The sequence below is a fragment of the Hippocampus comes genome, unplaced genomic scaffold (assembly GCF_001891065.2).
Source record: "Hippocampus comes isolate QL1 unplaced genomic scaffold, H_comes_QL1_v1.1 scaffold674, whole genome shotgun sequence".
Classification (NCBI taxonomy): domain Eukaryota; kingdom Metazoa; phylum Chordata; class Actinopteri; order Syngnathiformes; family Syngnathidae; genus Hippocampus; species Hippocampus comes.
Genome location: NW_017805878.1, coordinates 19,142 through 36,431, shown reverse-complemented (window position 1 = coordinate 36,431; position 17,290 = coordinate 19,142). Strand labels below are relative to the sequence as shown.

Sequence of the window (17,290 nt, the reverse complement as noted above, 5' to 3'; positions counted from 1 at the left end):
ACAGGTTAAAATGACTTTCTTCACTTGTTAAATGCAAGCTTAGCAAAGTTAACGAAAGCTAACCAACTAATAAAACAAAACAAAAAAAATTTAATTAATAATTTTCATGAACAAAACCTAAACGACAACTGAAACTACCCATAATGTCTTCCATTTTCATCTTTGTCAATCAACTATTTTAAATGTCATTACTTAATTATTATGTACGGCTGTAGAGAAAAAACTCCGAACGGTTGTTTGCGAACTGTAGTTTACTACATAACACTTAATGATGTTACATATCTTTTTTTTTTTTTTAAGTTGCGCTCGACAAATATACCATACAAAACTAATACTAAAACTAATAAAAAAGAAACTAAAACCAAGCATTTTCGCAAAAATAAAACTTATTTAGAGATGAAAGTGGACTTTCCTCCAAATTCCGGAAAAAAATGTACACACGCGTGCGTCTTTTGGTTTCAACCAATCAGCGCCGACGCAACCGACGTCACAGATCAAAGAAGCTTTGAGCTACGACAACAGCTAAGCTAAGCTAGCCGAGACGACACGACGCTCAAAGTCGGACGGACACGTTTTTCTGCTCATCTGTGTGTTTCCCTTTTTGTCCAAATATATATATTTCACTACAACAACTGTCCACGGCGTCTTTTATTCGTTCCACTGGGGTTTATAGCAAGTGTGTTTATAAAGAGACGATAATCTCTTTACTGTTACTAGTGTTCGTGCCTCAACATGGCTACGCTCGCGAAAGCAAAACAACGAACTCAAAACGCGTGTTCGTTCAATGTTGTCAACTAATATCCGGATTAATTTTAGGCAATTTATGCTCAATTTTCCAGAGGGATTTTCATGAAAATGTTCAAATCCGGAGGACTTTCATCACTGCTTATGAAACAAAAAATACCAACATCAAAACAAAATAACATCGAACTAACGTGAAAAACCCCAAACTGTTAAAATGCTGGTTAAACGTTGACTATAGTACCACAATACCACTTTGTCATAAGAGGAGGAGTTGTTGTCGTTGCTCTTTTTTTTGTGTGTGTTTCCCAAGTGCTGTCAATGAGGAAAACACGCTCAGCTCATGAGTGACAATGACATCATCATCGTAATTTTATGAGTTTGGATGCGGACGACACACCCTCACCTTCCTGCTGATCTCAGGATAGCTAGTGTCACTGTAGAGGATTTTGCGCTCGAGGATTCGCCCTGTCAGCGAGCTGCAGTCCTTCAGCTCGCACAGCTTGTTGTAGATCTTCATCATCTGCGCGAGGAGCAAAGGAGAGCGAGGAGTTCGCGACGTGGGCTTGGCGGGAGGGAAGCATTCCGGACCAAAGCAAGGCCGACCTTGCGCTTGAGTTTGTGCTCCTGAATGTACAGAGAGTCCTCGGCATCCAGGTCTTCCAGCGAGAGTTCGGTCCGGGTCCGCTGCAGGCGTCAGATCTCGTCGTCGTAGACTTTCAGCAGGTTCTCCAGATACGCAATCTGGAAGTGCAAGCACAGCAGGGAAGCCACTTCTTCGACTGGCTGACAACTTCCAGTGAAAAATATCCACCAATTTCTCACGCAGGTCAAAATTCGGAGACGTCAACGGGTAAAAATGACCGTGAAGTTTCAAATGGGAACACTTGCCCTTCAACTCAACTTAATTCACACAAATGATTTAAGATTAGTGAGAAGAGCAGTGCGGGCAATTGAATAGGTCATGTACACTTACGTTTATTTTTATTTATTGTGAATTGATTTTTTATGGAAGATTTTAGAGGCATTTGAAGTGACCCTTGCATGGTTTTTAGAATATTCTACGAAATGTCAACAACATGTCACATGTCTACTATTGAGGGGTTTTGGTTTGTTTTTTTTATCCTCGAGTATGTCGCCTTGTGCTCGCTCATGCAGGGTTCAGTGGGTCTCCTCATCGGTAACGAGTGTGGTTCTGGATCTGCTCCATATGTCAAGAGCCTTGCAACAACTTGTGCTCGATAAACAAATTTTAAATGGAGCTCAAATTGAAAACGGAGACACTAACCTGCTTCCTGGAGGCCCTGCTTGCCTTTTCCTCCACTTTCTGCTGGTCTTTCTGGAGACCCGACGTAGAAGGCTTCTCGTCTTGGGCCGCTGGGTTTCCCCCTTGTACTTGCGCGCCTGTCTCGGCAGTCTGGCTTTCACTTTTTAACGAGGTAGAGTGAAGACAATCCGATGCGGAAGTAGAGGGGGTCTCAAGGTTCTTCTTCTTCCTGCTCCTGTCTTTGTGCTGCTTGAGCACCATGCACAGCTCATAGATGTAGACAAATACCCTGGAACGCTTGGCCTCCAGGCGGGTCAAACATCGGCCCAAACTGTTACGGAACTCCACTGACGACAGGTAGTCTGTACGGGCTTTGGCGTGGTTCATCTTCAGGTATTCCAACACCTGAGGGCAGTCCTGGGTCACGGCCACGACGTGCTCCATAAACTGAAGGGAAGCAGGAAACAGACAACACAAACATCAGGGAACGAGACATCTATGGCAGCACCCTGGCGGCAAGGACATGTGGACACTGAAGACCTGCACCAGTTTTTCCAGCTCTAAAAGTCTGCTTTTGTCCTGAACTTTAATGCTGTCAAATAGACATATCAATAAATAAATGAACAAAGCGAGAGAGGTATTCAATTTCCCCAGTGTGGGACAAATAAAGGATATCTAATCTAATCTAATCATTCGCAACTGCTTTCACTACTGTCTCTTGGAGATGTCCACGTCCATAGTCCTGCAAGACTATCAAACAAAAACATCCGGTCTCATGAGGATTGTGCTGGTGTGCCTAAAGAAGTGTTTACAGAGCGACTGCGCCACGACCTCAGAGAACAACTTGTGATTCTCCGCCTGCAGAACGTGCTTGTTCTTGCTGGCCGAAGCGAAAGGCGACTGGGTGACGTGGGTTGGGGTGGTCAACTGTACTCGGCGGGGCGAGGACGACGAGGCCAAAGTTGAGGACGGCGGCCGAGGGACGTCCTCTTCATCCACGACGATGACGTCTGCCATGTTGGGGGATGCTTCTTTGAGAAACCAAATATAAAGAGGAATTGGAACATAACATAGACAAGTATGACCATCTTTTGATGTCACAGAGAGCATCGTCTTCTATTCAAGGTTTCTTCCTGAGAGGGACTTTTTCCTTGCCTCTGGCGCCAAGCACTTACTCATGGGCATTTTAGACAGTTTTCATACGGTATATACATATTGTGTAATAGCACTATGTAAATACTATTGATCCACACAAAAGACGAGTAACGAGGGGACTTGTAGACGTTGTTCTGTAATCAATAAGGACAGTAATATATAGCGATCACAAAGTGACTTTTGTTGACTCAGCGAGGCTCATTCTAAAAGTCCTCAAAGAGGGAGCATGTAGGCTATTTCACAAATTTATTTTTGCCATTGAAAACGTCGGAGACGTCGTTCGAGCACGCCAACGAAGCTGAGAAGGGAAAGAAGGAAGTTAATAAAGCTACACACAGGACGCAACGCGAGCACAAAGGCCCTCTTTTTTTAACACAATGACAAATAAATGAAGTAAAAATACGACCAACATTTTGACGTATACCAACCGGGAAAGAAGGAAGTTAATAAAGCTACACACAGGACACAACGCGAGCACAAAGGCCCTCTTTTTTAACACAATGACAAATAAATCAAGTAAAAATACGACCAACATTTCGACGTATACCAACTTGTTAGGGCGAGATGATATTCAGGACGGGACCTCGACCCCCACCGGGCATTGTCCAACAACTGCCCCACGTTAGCTTACGTTAGCATGAGCGCCCTAGTTAGCGCGCGACTTCACGCGGAGTAATAAGATCGTCGCAAACTTGCCGGGATTTGAAAAAAAAAACTGATAAATTCTAGTCTCGTCGAGAACCCGGTGCTATCTAACAAGATGATATGTCTCGGTTCCGGGATTTTTATATCCATCGAAACAACATTAAAAAGAAAAAAAATTCTAGACGATGAAAGATCGTCTTCAACGAGCAGTCGGCGTATAGCATAAGTTGTGCACCAGCGCCACCCTCTGTACCGGAGGGTAACTTGTTGTGTGCTTCTACAATGAAAATACGTTTCCAAGAACGTACGTTGAACCCTTGGAATGTCACGGAACAGCACACAAACAGAATAGTCTCTTTAAAATCATTTCACACAATTAATTCGATGCTTTGATTGGGCACACTATAAAGAAAGGTGACAAACTCAACGCCTGTCAGCGCACCACATCTTTTTTTTTGTCTCTTGCATGATTCTTGCTCATTGGATTACTTCTTGAAATTGTGGCGAAAAATGTGCCGCAAAATTGCAAACTTTCTTCCGTGGCTTGCACAAAAATCACTTAATCACCCTGCAAGATGCTGGAAAAGGTTTCAAAGGGTATCACTGAATGTTCACCAGTTCCTGGGTAAAACCCAGTCGTCTTTAAATGACTAGAATTAAGCACTCTTGCTACTCTCACAAAAAGTTGCCGTTCTGTAAAACAGACTGCAAGAAGAGCACAGTGCAGAACACTCAATGAGGTGACGGACGAAGAATCCTAGTGTGTCGGTTACAGACTTTCTCTCTGGCAAATGATAACATCTCTGTGGACAAATCTTCGATACGTTCAACATTTACAGCACGCGGGACATTGGGCTGTTTGGATGGAAGAAACCCTCACACGGGCACACACGAATGATACATATGAAGGAAAAAAGCAAAATGATTTTTTTTAAACTTACTCATGATACAAACGTTTCGATCCAAACTGAAGTCTGATCTCGTCCTTTATTAATTCAAAGTCCCACATCCAGGTCAATGATTATCAACAGAAGGACAGCAATAAATTGAGTTTGATGTACCGTGAGTTCAGAATCTTATTTTATTTTTGTGACACTTAAATTAAAAGCAATATCACAATAAACAAACATGTATTAGATAAAATAAACAAACCTGGCAACTTTCTCGAGCACTCATTTGAGCTTAAACGCGTTATTCTACTTTGCTGTTGTACATTTCAAATCCTCAAAACACACAGCAACGTTCGTGATTAAAATCAGAGACTAGCAGAAAAGACTTAATTTTTCATTTTTGTATTTTACAAAACAAAGTCTTGTTGGTTGTCACAATGACAATAAGGTGTAACAAGGAAAGGAAAGTAAGTCAAATGTATTGAAACGCACAACGGTGTTTGGATTTTCCAGTGTCACGCCACAAATCGGCAAAGCCTCTTCACTTCTCTTTCTGCAGAGAGTTCAACGTTAAGAGTTCAAATACGGACAAAACATTTGGCTTGACATTTTGTTTGAGAAAGAACCTCACCTTGTCGGTTTCCTCTGCGTCAGTTGAACCTACAGAAAACGATAAAAGACATTCACTTTGAGGCCAAGGCTTGCATAAGCGTAACTACGTTCTTTTTTGTTTTGCTCTTGGTGGCTGCCTCAAAGGTGCAAAGGGTAACTTGGCAAAACATTGGCAAGGAGACTTCACCCTACATGCACATTAGATGAGCAAATTTTGGCCACCTGAGGGGAGGAAGGTCCAAGAGACGAACTTGATGAAGCCGTAGAGCACCAGGGCCACGCCCACCATCGCCATGGAGTCTTCGATGGAGGGTGTGCTGAAACCTGAGAGGACAAGAGTCATTTTTGGACTACATCCGAAACAGGCTGATCTGATCAAAAAAATACATTTTTAAAAAATCCGGATTTATAGAGGAAACGTTCCATAATATTACCGATGACTCTGAGGGCCACGCTGGCACGCCGCGTACCTCCGGAATGCTCGGCGACACAGGTGAGCTCCCCCCCGCCGCCCAGCTCCGGATCAGACGTGTCGAGCTCCAACCGGGTGTCCTGGCTGTAGGTGCCGTCCCAGGCCTGCCTGTGACCGGTGAGGCGACCGGGTCCCAATGACCTGGTCTTGCCATCTGGGCCTTTCCACTGCCAGTTGAGCTCCAGGGAATGGGGGGCAAAGCCCGAGGCCTCGCAGTGAACTGTCAAAATCTGCCCGGGAGCGGTGACGGGCAACGAGGATGGGTGGATGGACAGGGAGGGAGGTTCTAGGAGGGTGGAAGTGGAGTTGTAAACCGTGCGCGTTGCCGTTCTCTGTTTCCATTCGTGTCTTGGATGTGTGCCTTGCGTGGCCAAGTAAGTGACATCATAAGCCGGTTGGTTTGCGTGTTGAGTCGTGGCTGACAGTAAACTACAATTGTCAAACTACTGTTTACAACGCGCCCTGCAAGCTGACGGATGATATTCATTGACAAAAATGAAAATGAAGGACATTTGCGCGACGTACGAATGTTAATGATAGCTCACCTGCGATCTCCAGCTGAATGGTAACCTGCGCCAGAAGGTGCGGCAGGTACACCATGCAGATGTACATTCCGGAGTGGTGTACTTGGGCTTCCTGCAGCACCAGGGACGCGTTGCCCTTCCGGTGCAGCCCCTCAAAGTCCAGCATGGTGCCTTCCTCCGGCGATTGAGACACCCGGTCCGATTTTCCGTCGTAAGCCAGAAGCAGTCGGCCGTCGCCTCGGTACTGGTAGCGCCACTCCACGGCAAAGCCGGAGCCGCAGAGGGGCGAAGCGGTGTTAGTCCAGAACTGGCAGTCCAGCAGCACCGGCTCCCCAAGTCTGGACTGCACCACCAGTGTGCTGGAGGTCACGGTGAGAACCACTAAGGAGGGAAACAGAAAAGGACGCACGTGAGAACTTCTCCGAGCCGAGCGACGCAAAACCGCGGTCTTTACCGTCCAGCTCGTTGGTTCCGGTGGCCGCGCGCATGATGCTGGACGTGCCATGCCGTCCCTCCAAGTCCTGAACAGCCGCAGAAAACCAATCGGCTTGTAGGTATAAAGGGCTGAGCCCATCTGCCAGAGAAGCGGCCCATGTGAGAGTGGAGAACTGCGGCTGGAAGCGGCTGAGCTCACAGTGGGGCTTGCGGGCGGCGCCTTTGCGTGAGCGGTGGCACAGAGTCGCCGCCGGATCTGACCAAAAGCAGCGATTCAGTCAAAGACAGCCTCACTACACCTGCCAAAGTTGAATGGAGGTCAGTACTTCCTGGTTGCGGAAGACATTTCACCTCAAACCCAAAGGTTTTCTTCAGTTCGAAATTGGGCATCTGGAGTCTCGTTAGTTACAACTTTGGTGGGCGTTTCCCTCGGTGGGGGTCGCATGAGGTACTTACTTCACATCTTAAATTTACAACTGAAGAAGAACCCTTTTGAATTCAACTCAGCTCACCAGTGCCGGTGAATCGAAGCCAGTAGTGACCTCCAGTCAACTTTTGTTTACAGTCCCATGATGTCCTACACGTGGAGGCTAAATAGCTGCTTATCCTTTCATTCAAGTCAGAATACAAAACAATGGTCCCTCAAGTATCCCGATACAAAGTCACATCAGCTTGACATAAAAAGAACAGGCTTGGCTAAGTTCTGGGGTTAATTTGCCGCATCCGGCAGACACTGTCGTGAATCCGCGTGGGCTCCAAGGAAATCGGTTCAGGTCATGAAGAAATTACAGAGGCAAATGTGCTGCCCTCTATCAGAGCGACTGATCTCACTAATGTCCCGGGGCTTGCTTTGCTGCATCACTGTGTCTTGACTCCATGCACACTACAAGAAAATATGACTTTGGAGTCCTTCTGGGGCCGATCATATTTTCCAATCTCAAAAAGCTTGGTCCGGTATGTTCTGAGGCTGCTTTGCTCCATCTGACACAGGGTGGCTTGAATTGGTGCATCCTACAATGAAGCTTTTCAAGCTACTGTATACTCCAGCCAAACCTGCAGCCTACTGTGACCAAGACCGGGTTTCGGAATAGAGCGTCCAAAGCTCAGAGTGCTTTCCTCCAATTCAAGGTGTTTTCATGAAAGGGTAGCAGCAATTTTGCCAATGCATGTAAAACGACAAGGATTCTGATTGCACACGCCAACAGACCGGCAACAGAATAGACTCTCAGGAAGCTGGGGTCGGCCAAATCTTCAAGGCTGGGTGCATGGTGGCCTTCTGCACTGATGTGAAGCAGGGACTTCTCCTGGCTTGGGGGCGCCGTCAGACCTCCTCGAGCCACTTTCTCATTCAAATACCAGCACTCCAGCCCAGGACAGGAGTGGCTGCCAAAGGCTGTGGAAAGGCCACAATCAGATAACAAATAATGCGTTTTAGGCATCATCGAGTATTTATGTTGCTTCCTTGAGCAGAGCAACAGTTGAAAAGAAGGCAGTATATTTAACATGAACTGAATAAGTCAATTCAAGTTGTGCAGTTGTACCCTGTCAAGATGAAATCAAGATAAGATAAGATAAGATAAGTAACCTTTATTTGTCCCACAATGGGGAAATTTTCAGTCTACAGCAGCAAAATTGGGGGGGGGGTAGAAAAGAAAAAAAACAAAGTATTGCATGCACAAAATAAATAAATGTTTCAGAAAAAGAACTGTACGCAGTATAGAATGCAATATAAATATAAGATATAGATACAAGCACATATGCAACTGCATATATGAAGCATAAGGTGGCTGTGCTATTTACAATGGTTACAGACTTTCTAAAATATATTTTTAAATACTCTACTTTAAAAAGTTTCAGCTGGTCTCATTGTTGTTGAATTCTGAGATACGTACATCCAGCAAAAGTCAGTTGCAATCACGAAATTTAGCCACAAGGGGCGTGCGCACAAAATTCGGTTCATAACGTGTGGAAAAGGAAGTTGTAGTCGTCATAACGTTGCATATGCGTGTATATGGTAATTAATAAAACCACAGCCTAGGATGAAAAGCTCTTGAGCATCGTTCGGTATATTTGGGTGGAATTTTTTTTTCCGGGAAAGTACATTTTAAACGTTTTTTTAAAATGTCTGTCGAGGGTAGTGTCGCATACCGTGGACGAAGGAGCTGAGCAGAAAGACAGTCGACATGGTCCAGAAGTTCGTCGTAGTTGTTCCTCTCATCCTTGCTTCGTCTTGTTCTAGCTTTCGTCTTCTTTTTGTTATTTTTTTTCGGCAAAAAGGAGACGAGCAACAGTCAGACGTCTGTCTTTAGCCAGTCTCTCCCACCCGACAAATACTTTCGCTTTCACTCTTCGCCGCAAGTTCGCAGAAGAGCGTCAACTTTCCATTTACGGCAAGGGTGCAAAATAGAAAAGAAAACACCAGCAAAGTGAACAGAAGTTACTGAATGAGATTACCTCATTTTTCACCCATTTTAAAACAGTTCACTAGTGTGTGTAACTAATCTTTGGCATGCTTTCCTAAAACTACGCCATGGACTACAAGACTACAAGACTGATGGACATACACAGCTACAAAATAATTCTCGCCCATGGTGAAACTGGCACGTTTTAGGGGTGACTCTGTCTCATGCAGCTAGCTGGTTGGTGCTTTGCAGTACGACGATAATTCGTTCCTTCAATTCAAATCATAGTGCAACTCCTTCTGGTGTGCCACACTGACCACCGAGGGGCAGTATAGTACAGTCATACAGACAAATGGAAGAGACACCTCTTTTCCTTGTCATTCAATAAGAGGCAATATTTTAATTTTTTTTAGCCCGCTCAGGATGAAGAATATATGGCTACAAGCATTGTGATATTGCCTGTCTATATGCGGTGCTCCACTGTTTGTGCTAAAAAAATGGGGTCAGTGAAAATGGTTCTCACACTGCAACTATCAATCCGAAGCCTGACTGCGTCAATAGTGGCTGGTGGCCCAAAAGTGAAGACCAGTGTCAATCAAATACAGTACGAGTAAATTCATAGTTTTGTGTGGGGAAACATCCTTAATATAAAAGTAGAGCTTTGCAAAGGATAAAGAAAGTATGCCGGTGAGAATCGTGACATGATCTACCTGTGTTGCCCCAACACAGATGCTATTTATTAGCCTGTCTGTGGCAAATTACATTGTTTGTGAGCATGAGGCTAAAATGACTGTCATAAGGCATACCTTCTTTTTTGAAAAAAAATGCTCACTATCTGAAAAAATATTTTGCTTGTGAGGCAAGTTGAGTTCATTGCTACTGTACAGCACACTTTTATGCAAAAGAACACACACACATACATATACATATACAGGTACAGTATATCCAACGTTGAGTCACTCTTCTCTTAAGGCGATGCTCCACTTTTCCACATGCAATATGTCGGCGACGTTGACGTACGTGTAGCAATTGGAACTGTGTCATGGAAATCGGACGTTTTGAACCACGCAGCAGGGTCACCTGATTTCAGAGAAATCATGCTCTGTCTTGTTTTGATTGTGTTTGAGCTCCGGCCGCAGCGAAGGGCGTCGCCCTCCGGCAGGCGCACCCGCTCCGCCGGTTCCCCATCGAGCCTCGCCAAGCTTTGTAGCGCGGCCAAGTCTCTGTCGGATGATTGACTTTGCTCGCTGTTGCATTCTTGACCTTTCGCTCTCGTTTTGCCGTTGAACTTTGGAAGTATTTTCATGATTGTTTTTTTATTGATTCTGATGTTATATTTGGCGTTATTGGACTTCTTCTCATTGTTCCCTTGTACTTTGCCTTTGCAAGCGCTTTTTGTTTTATGAAAATATATATTTTTTTTATTTGTTTGTTTGTTTGTTTTTCCTGGCTCCTTGTGGCCAGCGATTTCAGCCTGTACATTTCTGCAATAAATATTTTTGTTTTCGCACTTTGTCTGAGCCTGCATTTCTGGAATCCAAAACATGATTCGGTTCGGTTCTGAACAACTCGACAGAAATCCTTGGTCAACATGACACGGAGACACGTTTGTGACTTGCGCAAATGGCAATCAACTTTCTTCTACTCGAGAGCGACTCCATCCGTCGAAACATTTTTCTTTCGATTTGTGAGTTATTCTTCCACGCCCTCCCGCTAACTTGTTTCGCAATGACTGAACAATCCACCCGCCAGCGATACTTTCACTTTCACCTTTGAAGGCGGCGCTCTGCTGGCGCTCTGCTGGCACTCGACGTCGGACTCGTCCCGCAGTCTCGTCTGGAGGAGGACGCGGCGAGGTTCGGAGAGCATGTCGGCCACGCGATCCGAGGAGGTGCAAACCGGGGTGAGTCCATCCGTGCGCTCACCTCGGCGAGAGGGAAGAGCCGCGGAATTTCCTGCCGCGAGGTGATGCGAGCGCCTCCGCCTGCGAGCGTGCGAGCAGGAGCTGCCGCTGACGGCAGCTCCGACGTGAGCGCGCTCCCCGTCTTGACAGTTTGCTTGTGGCTGATCGTGGCTCCCCTTTCCCCACGCACGAGGCCATTCCCAAAAGTACCCGGTAGAAGTCCATCACTTTTCAACTTCTAAGGCCGCGAACAATGAACACTCGACAGTTTCATTTGGCTGTCGAATTTCGCATGGAGGGGTAGACACTCCCGACAACGCGTATTTGTGTGCAAGACCATTGCGAGGAATATCTGACACAATATGTTGCTCTTTTCTTTTCTTTTTTTGCTTCGCAGACGACAATCGTCGCCATCGAGTTCGACGGCGGGGTCGTGCTGGGCTCGGATTCGCGCGTCACCGCCAGGTGCCTGCCCACTGCCTCCGCGGCAACACACGCATGCTCACGCGCACGCATTCAAACTTTCCGGGGTCATTTCAATCCCCCTGCCCACCCCCCCAAAAAAACAAGCAGTAAGTTATTGAACTGCGGCTGAAAGACCGTATCAAGTGAATTCAAAGACTTGGCGTCATTGTTGAAATTCCAGAAGCCTTCAAGCTACTATTGGCCAAACCGCCGCAAAGTGACTCGAATTGAGTGTAGCTGCCACCATACAGTGCCTGTCTCTCAAATGTTGCGCCGCCGGCGAGTCAAGGCAAAGCATCGTCCAAACGACATCCGATTTCTGGAAGAACCTGGAAATGGGGTCGCTGCTCTCTCGCTCTCTCTCTCGATCAGGCAACAGCGTACGCGCCGTCCTGCATCGTGACCGTGTCGCCCATCCATGCAGAGATTCCGTGGTGAACCGTGTGATGAACAAGCTGGTAGCCCTCCACCCAAAGATCTACTGCGCTCTGTCCGGCTCTGCGGCGGACGCTCAGGCGCTTGCCGAGCTCACCAGCTATCAGCTGCAGCTTCACAGGTGCGCGGCGTACAACAACCTCGCGTTGTGAAGCTTGAACCTCTTTCCATTTCCAATCGGAAATGCAAATACCAAGAAGGGATTCTGTTCTGAGGTTGGGTCCAACCCAAAGTATTTTGGGAAAAAAGTTCCATTTTCAGGCTCAGAGTCAAGTTACGAAAGCCAATGGACGTGAGGACCAGCCCAACATGTGTTGAACGTCCATTTCAAATGTTTTTCGCCCCGCGTCTGGCCGCACTCGGACGATAACTTCTGAACTTTTGCTTTCGGCAGCTTGGAGATCGAAGAGGAGCCGCGGGTGGGCGCCGCCGCTACCCTGGCCAAGAACACGTCGTACCGCTATCGGGACGAGCTGTCCGTAAATCTCATCGTGGCCGGCTGGGACAGAAGAGGCGGCGGGCAGGTCAGCGCCTTTTTCTTTTTGGTTTGGGGCAATAGCATCGCAGGCCGTGTTTTACATCTGGACATCTATTGATATATGAAATATAAAAAAAAAAGAAAAAGGATGCCCCTTGATCACACAGCGCTAGACGACAATCAATTCAGAGAGATCAAAAAGAGGCCTTTACAAGAGAAGGACACACACGGACATGCACACGCATTTCGGGCAAGTCACGACAAACTCCATCAAGAGAAGTATTAACTTTGCCAGCTCGCCAAACATTAACTCACCTTTGGATCGGTTGTGCATTTCATCGAAAGACAATAAAGTCATTGACTTTGATGATAGGCTGGTACACACCCATAAAAAAAAAAAAAAAAAAAATGGCACAGTGGTTGCTACGAGAATCGGTATTCAAGTGGCAAGTGGGGGTGGGGTTCTCCCTCTACACCCCCTCGCCATTGACCGGTAGCTCGCGGACTGGTCCCGAGTCGATCGCGTATTGGGCATACCTGTCCTCAAGTCTAGAGAGGAGGGACCAAATTGTGGCTCGTGAGTACAAAATAGTGACTGCAAGTGTCACGGCCATGTAACGAGCCAACAAAATGACAGCGCCAACCAAACCAAAACCTTGGGGGAGAAAATGCCCGTACAAGTGCTCCAGAGGTGTTCTGAGATACAAGTGGCCTGATGTATCGGCACAAGGCCAGGGAATTCCGTTCGACTCACTTCATAATCACGAGCACTTTGGCAAAAACGAATCAGGAAAGGGACTTCCAGTTCTTCAATGCCATTTACCCCGAGCGAAACATTTTCTGTCAAACTAAACGCCAAGCAAAGGCAATTCGACATTTCCTGCCGGGGGCCGCCCAACAAATGCGAGTGAATTTCATCAGCGGCGGGCGACGGCATCGCCCCCACCCGCCACTTTTGGATTCAGGCCCGCATAGAGTGAGGAGCCAAGGCACACAGGGCAGCATCGCGGTCATGACGCATAACGTATAAACCAGTTACGGGCGAGTCAAGTCGTTCCCTGTGACCCGATCTCGGGCGGTGATTGCTCACTGTTGCGGAGGCAGACAGTGAAAGTCCAGAACAGAGAGAGACTCGGTTTCAAAGTTGAGTTCAAGCACAAGAAAGGTCAAAAGTCCAGAAAACGACCGGAACAAATGGCGTTCCTCCCCGCCAAAAATCAAAATGGAACGGCCCTTCATTTCTCTTTATGCCGAGGGATCGAGTCGGCATGCTTGATTTTTGCCCCTTGAACTTTGCACTTTCTTGGCCCACCTCTGCCTGACGTCGCCCTTCCGTCCTCTGGCAGGTGTTTTCCACGCTGAGCGGCGCCCTGCTGCGACAACCCTTCGTCGTGGGCGGCTCGGGCAGCACTTACGTGTACGGCTTTGTGGACACCGCGTACCGCCCCGGCATGAGCAGAGAGGAGTGCCAGCAGTTTGTCCTGAACAGTAGGTGCCTTCCTGGTGACGCCATATCTGCGACGTGTAGAACTTGACCCAAACGCGGCGCCGAGCCGTTTCGCGCCACTCCCGGCTGACCATCAAACTAAACACGAAACAACAAAAATGTCACATGTATTTCAAACAACTCCGTACTTTTGCCTAGATTCTGCTAGCTTGATGCTAACACGTACAGGGAAATGCCGTAAACAGGCTCACGAATAACACCCTCGTGGCGGCGTTGCATAACGCTTCACACGATGGACGTTTGAACACAAACGGTGCGTCAGCATACGTAGACAGACAATTTTAACAGCGTGCGTAGTCTTTAGCTTCTGCGAAGAACAATGAATATTACAGCAGTGTTCTGAGTCAACTGCGGTAGCCGTGACACTCTTTTTGTGTGTGTGTGTGTGTGTGTGTGTGTGTGTGTGTGTCTGAACGATTGTATTATACTGCCTCTGGTGGCCAAGTCATATACATCAGAGGGCATCGCAGTGGACTGATCACGATGCAGTATTATTCTTGACGTCATGCACACGTACATCCTTGACCTATTTTCACAATGTAAATAAAATCTCGTGTGCCCTTCTTCTTGAAGTAACGTGGTCGGTCGGGTCTTTTGAAAGAGGGCCTTTTCCATTCGATTCAGTCATGGCACCACTGCAACAGACGCCAAAGAACAACACAACCAAGGGGGGAAAAAAAAAAAACAATCCAGGGACTTCAAAATTAATCAGGAACCCAATCGCAACAATCGCGTTCTCTGTCTTTTTCTCAGCCCTCGCTTTGGCCATGAACCGGGATGGCTCCAGTGGAGGCGTGGCCTACCTAGTCACCATCGACCAAAGCGGTGCACAGGAGAAAGTCGTTTTGGGGAACGACTTACCCGCCTTCTTTGACAAGTGACGCATGCCGATGCAACGCAGCCTGCCTGGACCCCTTCGGTGTCTGCGACTTAACTTTGAAGTTCCCGAAGAAGACCTCGTGTGGAACAATTGAGCTTTAAATGTCTTGTATGTAAATTGCCACGTGTGCCTGCCTGTCAATATTTTTGATGTCGCCAACAGTTCAGACAGACGGGTCTTCCGTTTGAATCGATTGACTGGCTTTTTCTGGAACACAAACAACAAATTGTGGGAACGTGTCGACACCGCGGATCAAGCACAATCATGAACCCGATAGAACATGAAGGACTGTTCACGACTTCCAAACAACCCCATCTTGTGCGCTTTCTGTCACTTTGAAATCATGTCCTGTTTTGGGATGATAAAGGATGTAATTTTGTATGTTTTTTTTTTTTATTCATAAAAAAAGACATTGATCGATTATTCAAATAAAAGTTGGTGAGCAGCTGTAAAACAGGAAAGCGGAATCTATCATCTGCGCTGACAATCATATCTCCAACATATATCATGAATTTAGAAACAAATCTCCCAGTTCACTTTCCAGCAGTGGTCCTCAACCAGCGGTCAGCGGACCTGTACTGAGCCTCAGCCCATTTGAGACCGGGCCAGAGGCAAACCTGACCTGCAAACTGTGAGCGAATTGACTCCATCAAACGTGATGTGGGAAGTGTGCGCAACTCTAGTCCATGAGTCTCCCTTCAAATATCGTTTTGCAAGTTGAAATCAACAGATATCGGCCAAGAAATCAAAGAATTGGCGGTAAACAGAGTAATTGTCACAAATGGACCAAACACTACGGCTTTTTGCGCGCAGCCACGACTTCCAAAGGTGAAGCGATTTGGACAAGGGAGTTCCTCCCCTAGCCCGAAGCGACGCGGAAGAGGAAGCTGTTGCGGAAAACAAGACAACACAAGAGACCCGTTGAACCACTTGATGACTTGGGTGCGACTTGTTCAAGTGCAAAGCATGAAAAATGCAAGCAGAGTTTGCACACCCTGTCCACGGAAACATAAGCATCTCAGTGCTTTAAAAGTGGCAATTTAAAAAGCCATGAAAAAAAAAACGGTTGCCGCTCTGCGAACAACATGTATTTGTTTCAACCGGTCCGTGACACAAACAATGGTTCGGGGACCACTGCTTTACGGGGGTCTTCCAAAATCATCTCGAAACCAAAACAGAAAATGTTTAACTTGGCGAGATCTGATATCTTTTCTTCCCTGCTTTCATATTGGAGGCGTTCATGCGCCAGAAGTAAAACGAAACCGAAAGTGAACGTGAACTTGAAAGCAGCTCAGATTTGCTCCACTTTGAGGTAGTTCGACACCCGAACTGCACGTGCGTGACAATGGCGAAAAAGAGTTCGGCACTTCGCCAAGCTTTTGCTGCGTTTTGGGCGCTGGTCGCGGACGCCTGCCTGGTTGCGGCCACGGCGCGGACGCCGACGCCGGGGGCGGGGAGCTCGTTTTGGCTGTCGGTGTGGCTGTTCGCGCTTCTCCGGTGTTGCGTGGCGCTGGCCGCCGCCTTCCTGGTCAACCTCGGCGGGGAGCTCCCCGCGGCGCCGGCTCGTTTCCTCGCCTTGCACAGCGCGCTCCCCGCCCCGAGGCGGCGGGGGTCTCGCGCTGCTGGATCGTGTGCGCCGGAGCCTCGCTGAACGCTGCCTCGCTGTGGGAAGTCGGCGTGCCAGACTCCCCGAGTGGCCGGAGACAGAAGCGACAAAAGCCGCGAGTTTTGTTCATGAGGGTGCTTCGCATGCACAGGCCGGACTTGGCCCTGCAGCTCGGAGGGTTTTGCTTTCTCCCCATTGTTACACAGTTTCGCGATGAGGATAAAGGAAGGGGTCGAAATGAATGAGGGGAGGGCCGGGGGAATACTGAATCAAGGAGTGGTCCCCTTGATTTACAACGTTGCATGGGAAAATGTACTCCAAATAAAACAGAATTAAAGGAAATGTCGGGGTTGAGGGAATTTATTCTTGTGTGCGTGTCCAAGGTGGGATCCAGATCCGGTATTACACGAGCAAGGTAATTGACAACCTGCGTGAGGATTTCGGGCCAGATGACTTCTTGTCAGCACTGCTTCTCATGGGCGTGTTCTCAGTGGGAAGGTGAGAAGTATCCTGACCCCCAAAACGTCAGATGCCTGCATAATCCAGGCGCCGATGAAACATAATTACCATGTGTACGCCTAAATGCCTATAGGAATCAAAAAGATGCCCATTTTCAAGAAAAAAAAAAGTAATTCCTGTTTTCTTTCGTGGGAAGTTGGTGGTTTATTGGGGGGGGTGGGGGGGGTTTCGATGCCCATTTTGTCGGTAAACCACTTTGTAAATAAAAATAAAACGTTAATCACAAATCATTTGCAGACCCTTCTGACAACCCAAGTTCGAGAACTTCTGGTAAAGTGACCGCCCATCTTGTTTTTGTTTGCGCAGCGCGGTGGGCACCGGCAGCAGAGGGAACCAGTTCCTCATGTGGGTCAT

The 17,290-nt window shown here is 47.2% G+C and overlaps 2 protein-coding genes and 1 pseudogene across 3 annotated transcripts in view; 1 reads left to right on the top strand and 2 right to left on the bottom strand.

The window, feature by feature from the left end:
- The window catches only part of LOC109527185 (tapasin), a 25,345-nt gene extending 15,860 nt beyond the window's left edge, over positions 1–9,485 (bottom strand). Inside the window, exons 1-8 of one of the 2 annotated variants that reach the window (XM_019888954.1) lie at positions 8,890–9,480; positions 7,949–8,134; positions 6,761–6,997; positions 6,328–6,687; positions 5,745–6,068; positions 5,533–5,634; positions 5,330–5,358; positions 4,777–5,251 (exon numbers count right to left, since the gene is read on the bottom strand). In XM_019888954.1, coding sequence (XP_019744513.1) covers positions 5,240–5,251; positions 5,330–5,358; positions 5,533–5,634; positions 5,745–6,068; positions 6,328–6,687; positions 6,761–6,997; positions 7,949–8,134; positions 8,890–8,959 — 1,320 coding nt within the window. In that variant the 5' untranslated portion in view covers positions 8,960–9,480 and the 3' untranslated portion in view covers positions 4,777–5,239. Of the gene's footprint in view, positions 1–4,776; positions 5,252–5,329; positions 5,359–5,532; positions 5,635–5,744; positions 6,069–6,327; positions 6,688–6,760; positions 6,998–7,948; positions 8,135–8,889 lie in introns of those variants that run through there. The other variant, XM_019888955.1, reaches the window with a different exon arrangement.
- Positions 1,100–4,069, bottom strand: LOC109527186 (death domain-associated protein 6-like; annotated as a pseudogene).
- A 1,418-nt stretch (positions 9,486–10,903) lies between the features above and the next one.
- Positions 10,904–15,272, top strand: psmb9a (proteasome 20S subunit beta 9a). The gene is made up of 6 exons (XM_019888957.1): positions 10,904–11,046; positions 11,444–11,511; positions 11,936–12,067; positions 12,341–12,470; positions 13,771–13,912; positions 14,685–15,272. The coding sequence occupies exons 1-6, from the start codon at positions 11,011–11,013 to the stop codon at positions 14,810–14,812; spliced, it is 636 nt and encodes a 211-aa protein (XP_019744516.1). The 5' UTR covers positions 10,904–11,010; the 3' UTR covers positions 14,813–15,272.
- Positions 15,273–17,290: the final 2,018 nt, after the last annotated feature.

Coding starts and splice junctions, on each gene's coding strand:
- psmb9a (XM_019888957.1), top strand. CDS start 11,011: ATGTCGGCCACGCGATCCGAGGAGGTGCAAACCGGG. Junction 11,047..11,443: donor CCGAGGAGGTGCAAACCGGG/GTGAGTCCATCC, acceptor TTTGCTTCGCAG/ACGACAATCGTCGCCATCGA. Junction 12,068..12,340: donor TATCAGCTGCAGCTTCACAG/GTGCGCGGCGTA, acceptor TGCTTTCGGCAG/CTTGGAGATCGAAGAGGAGC.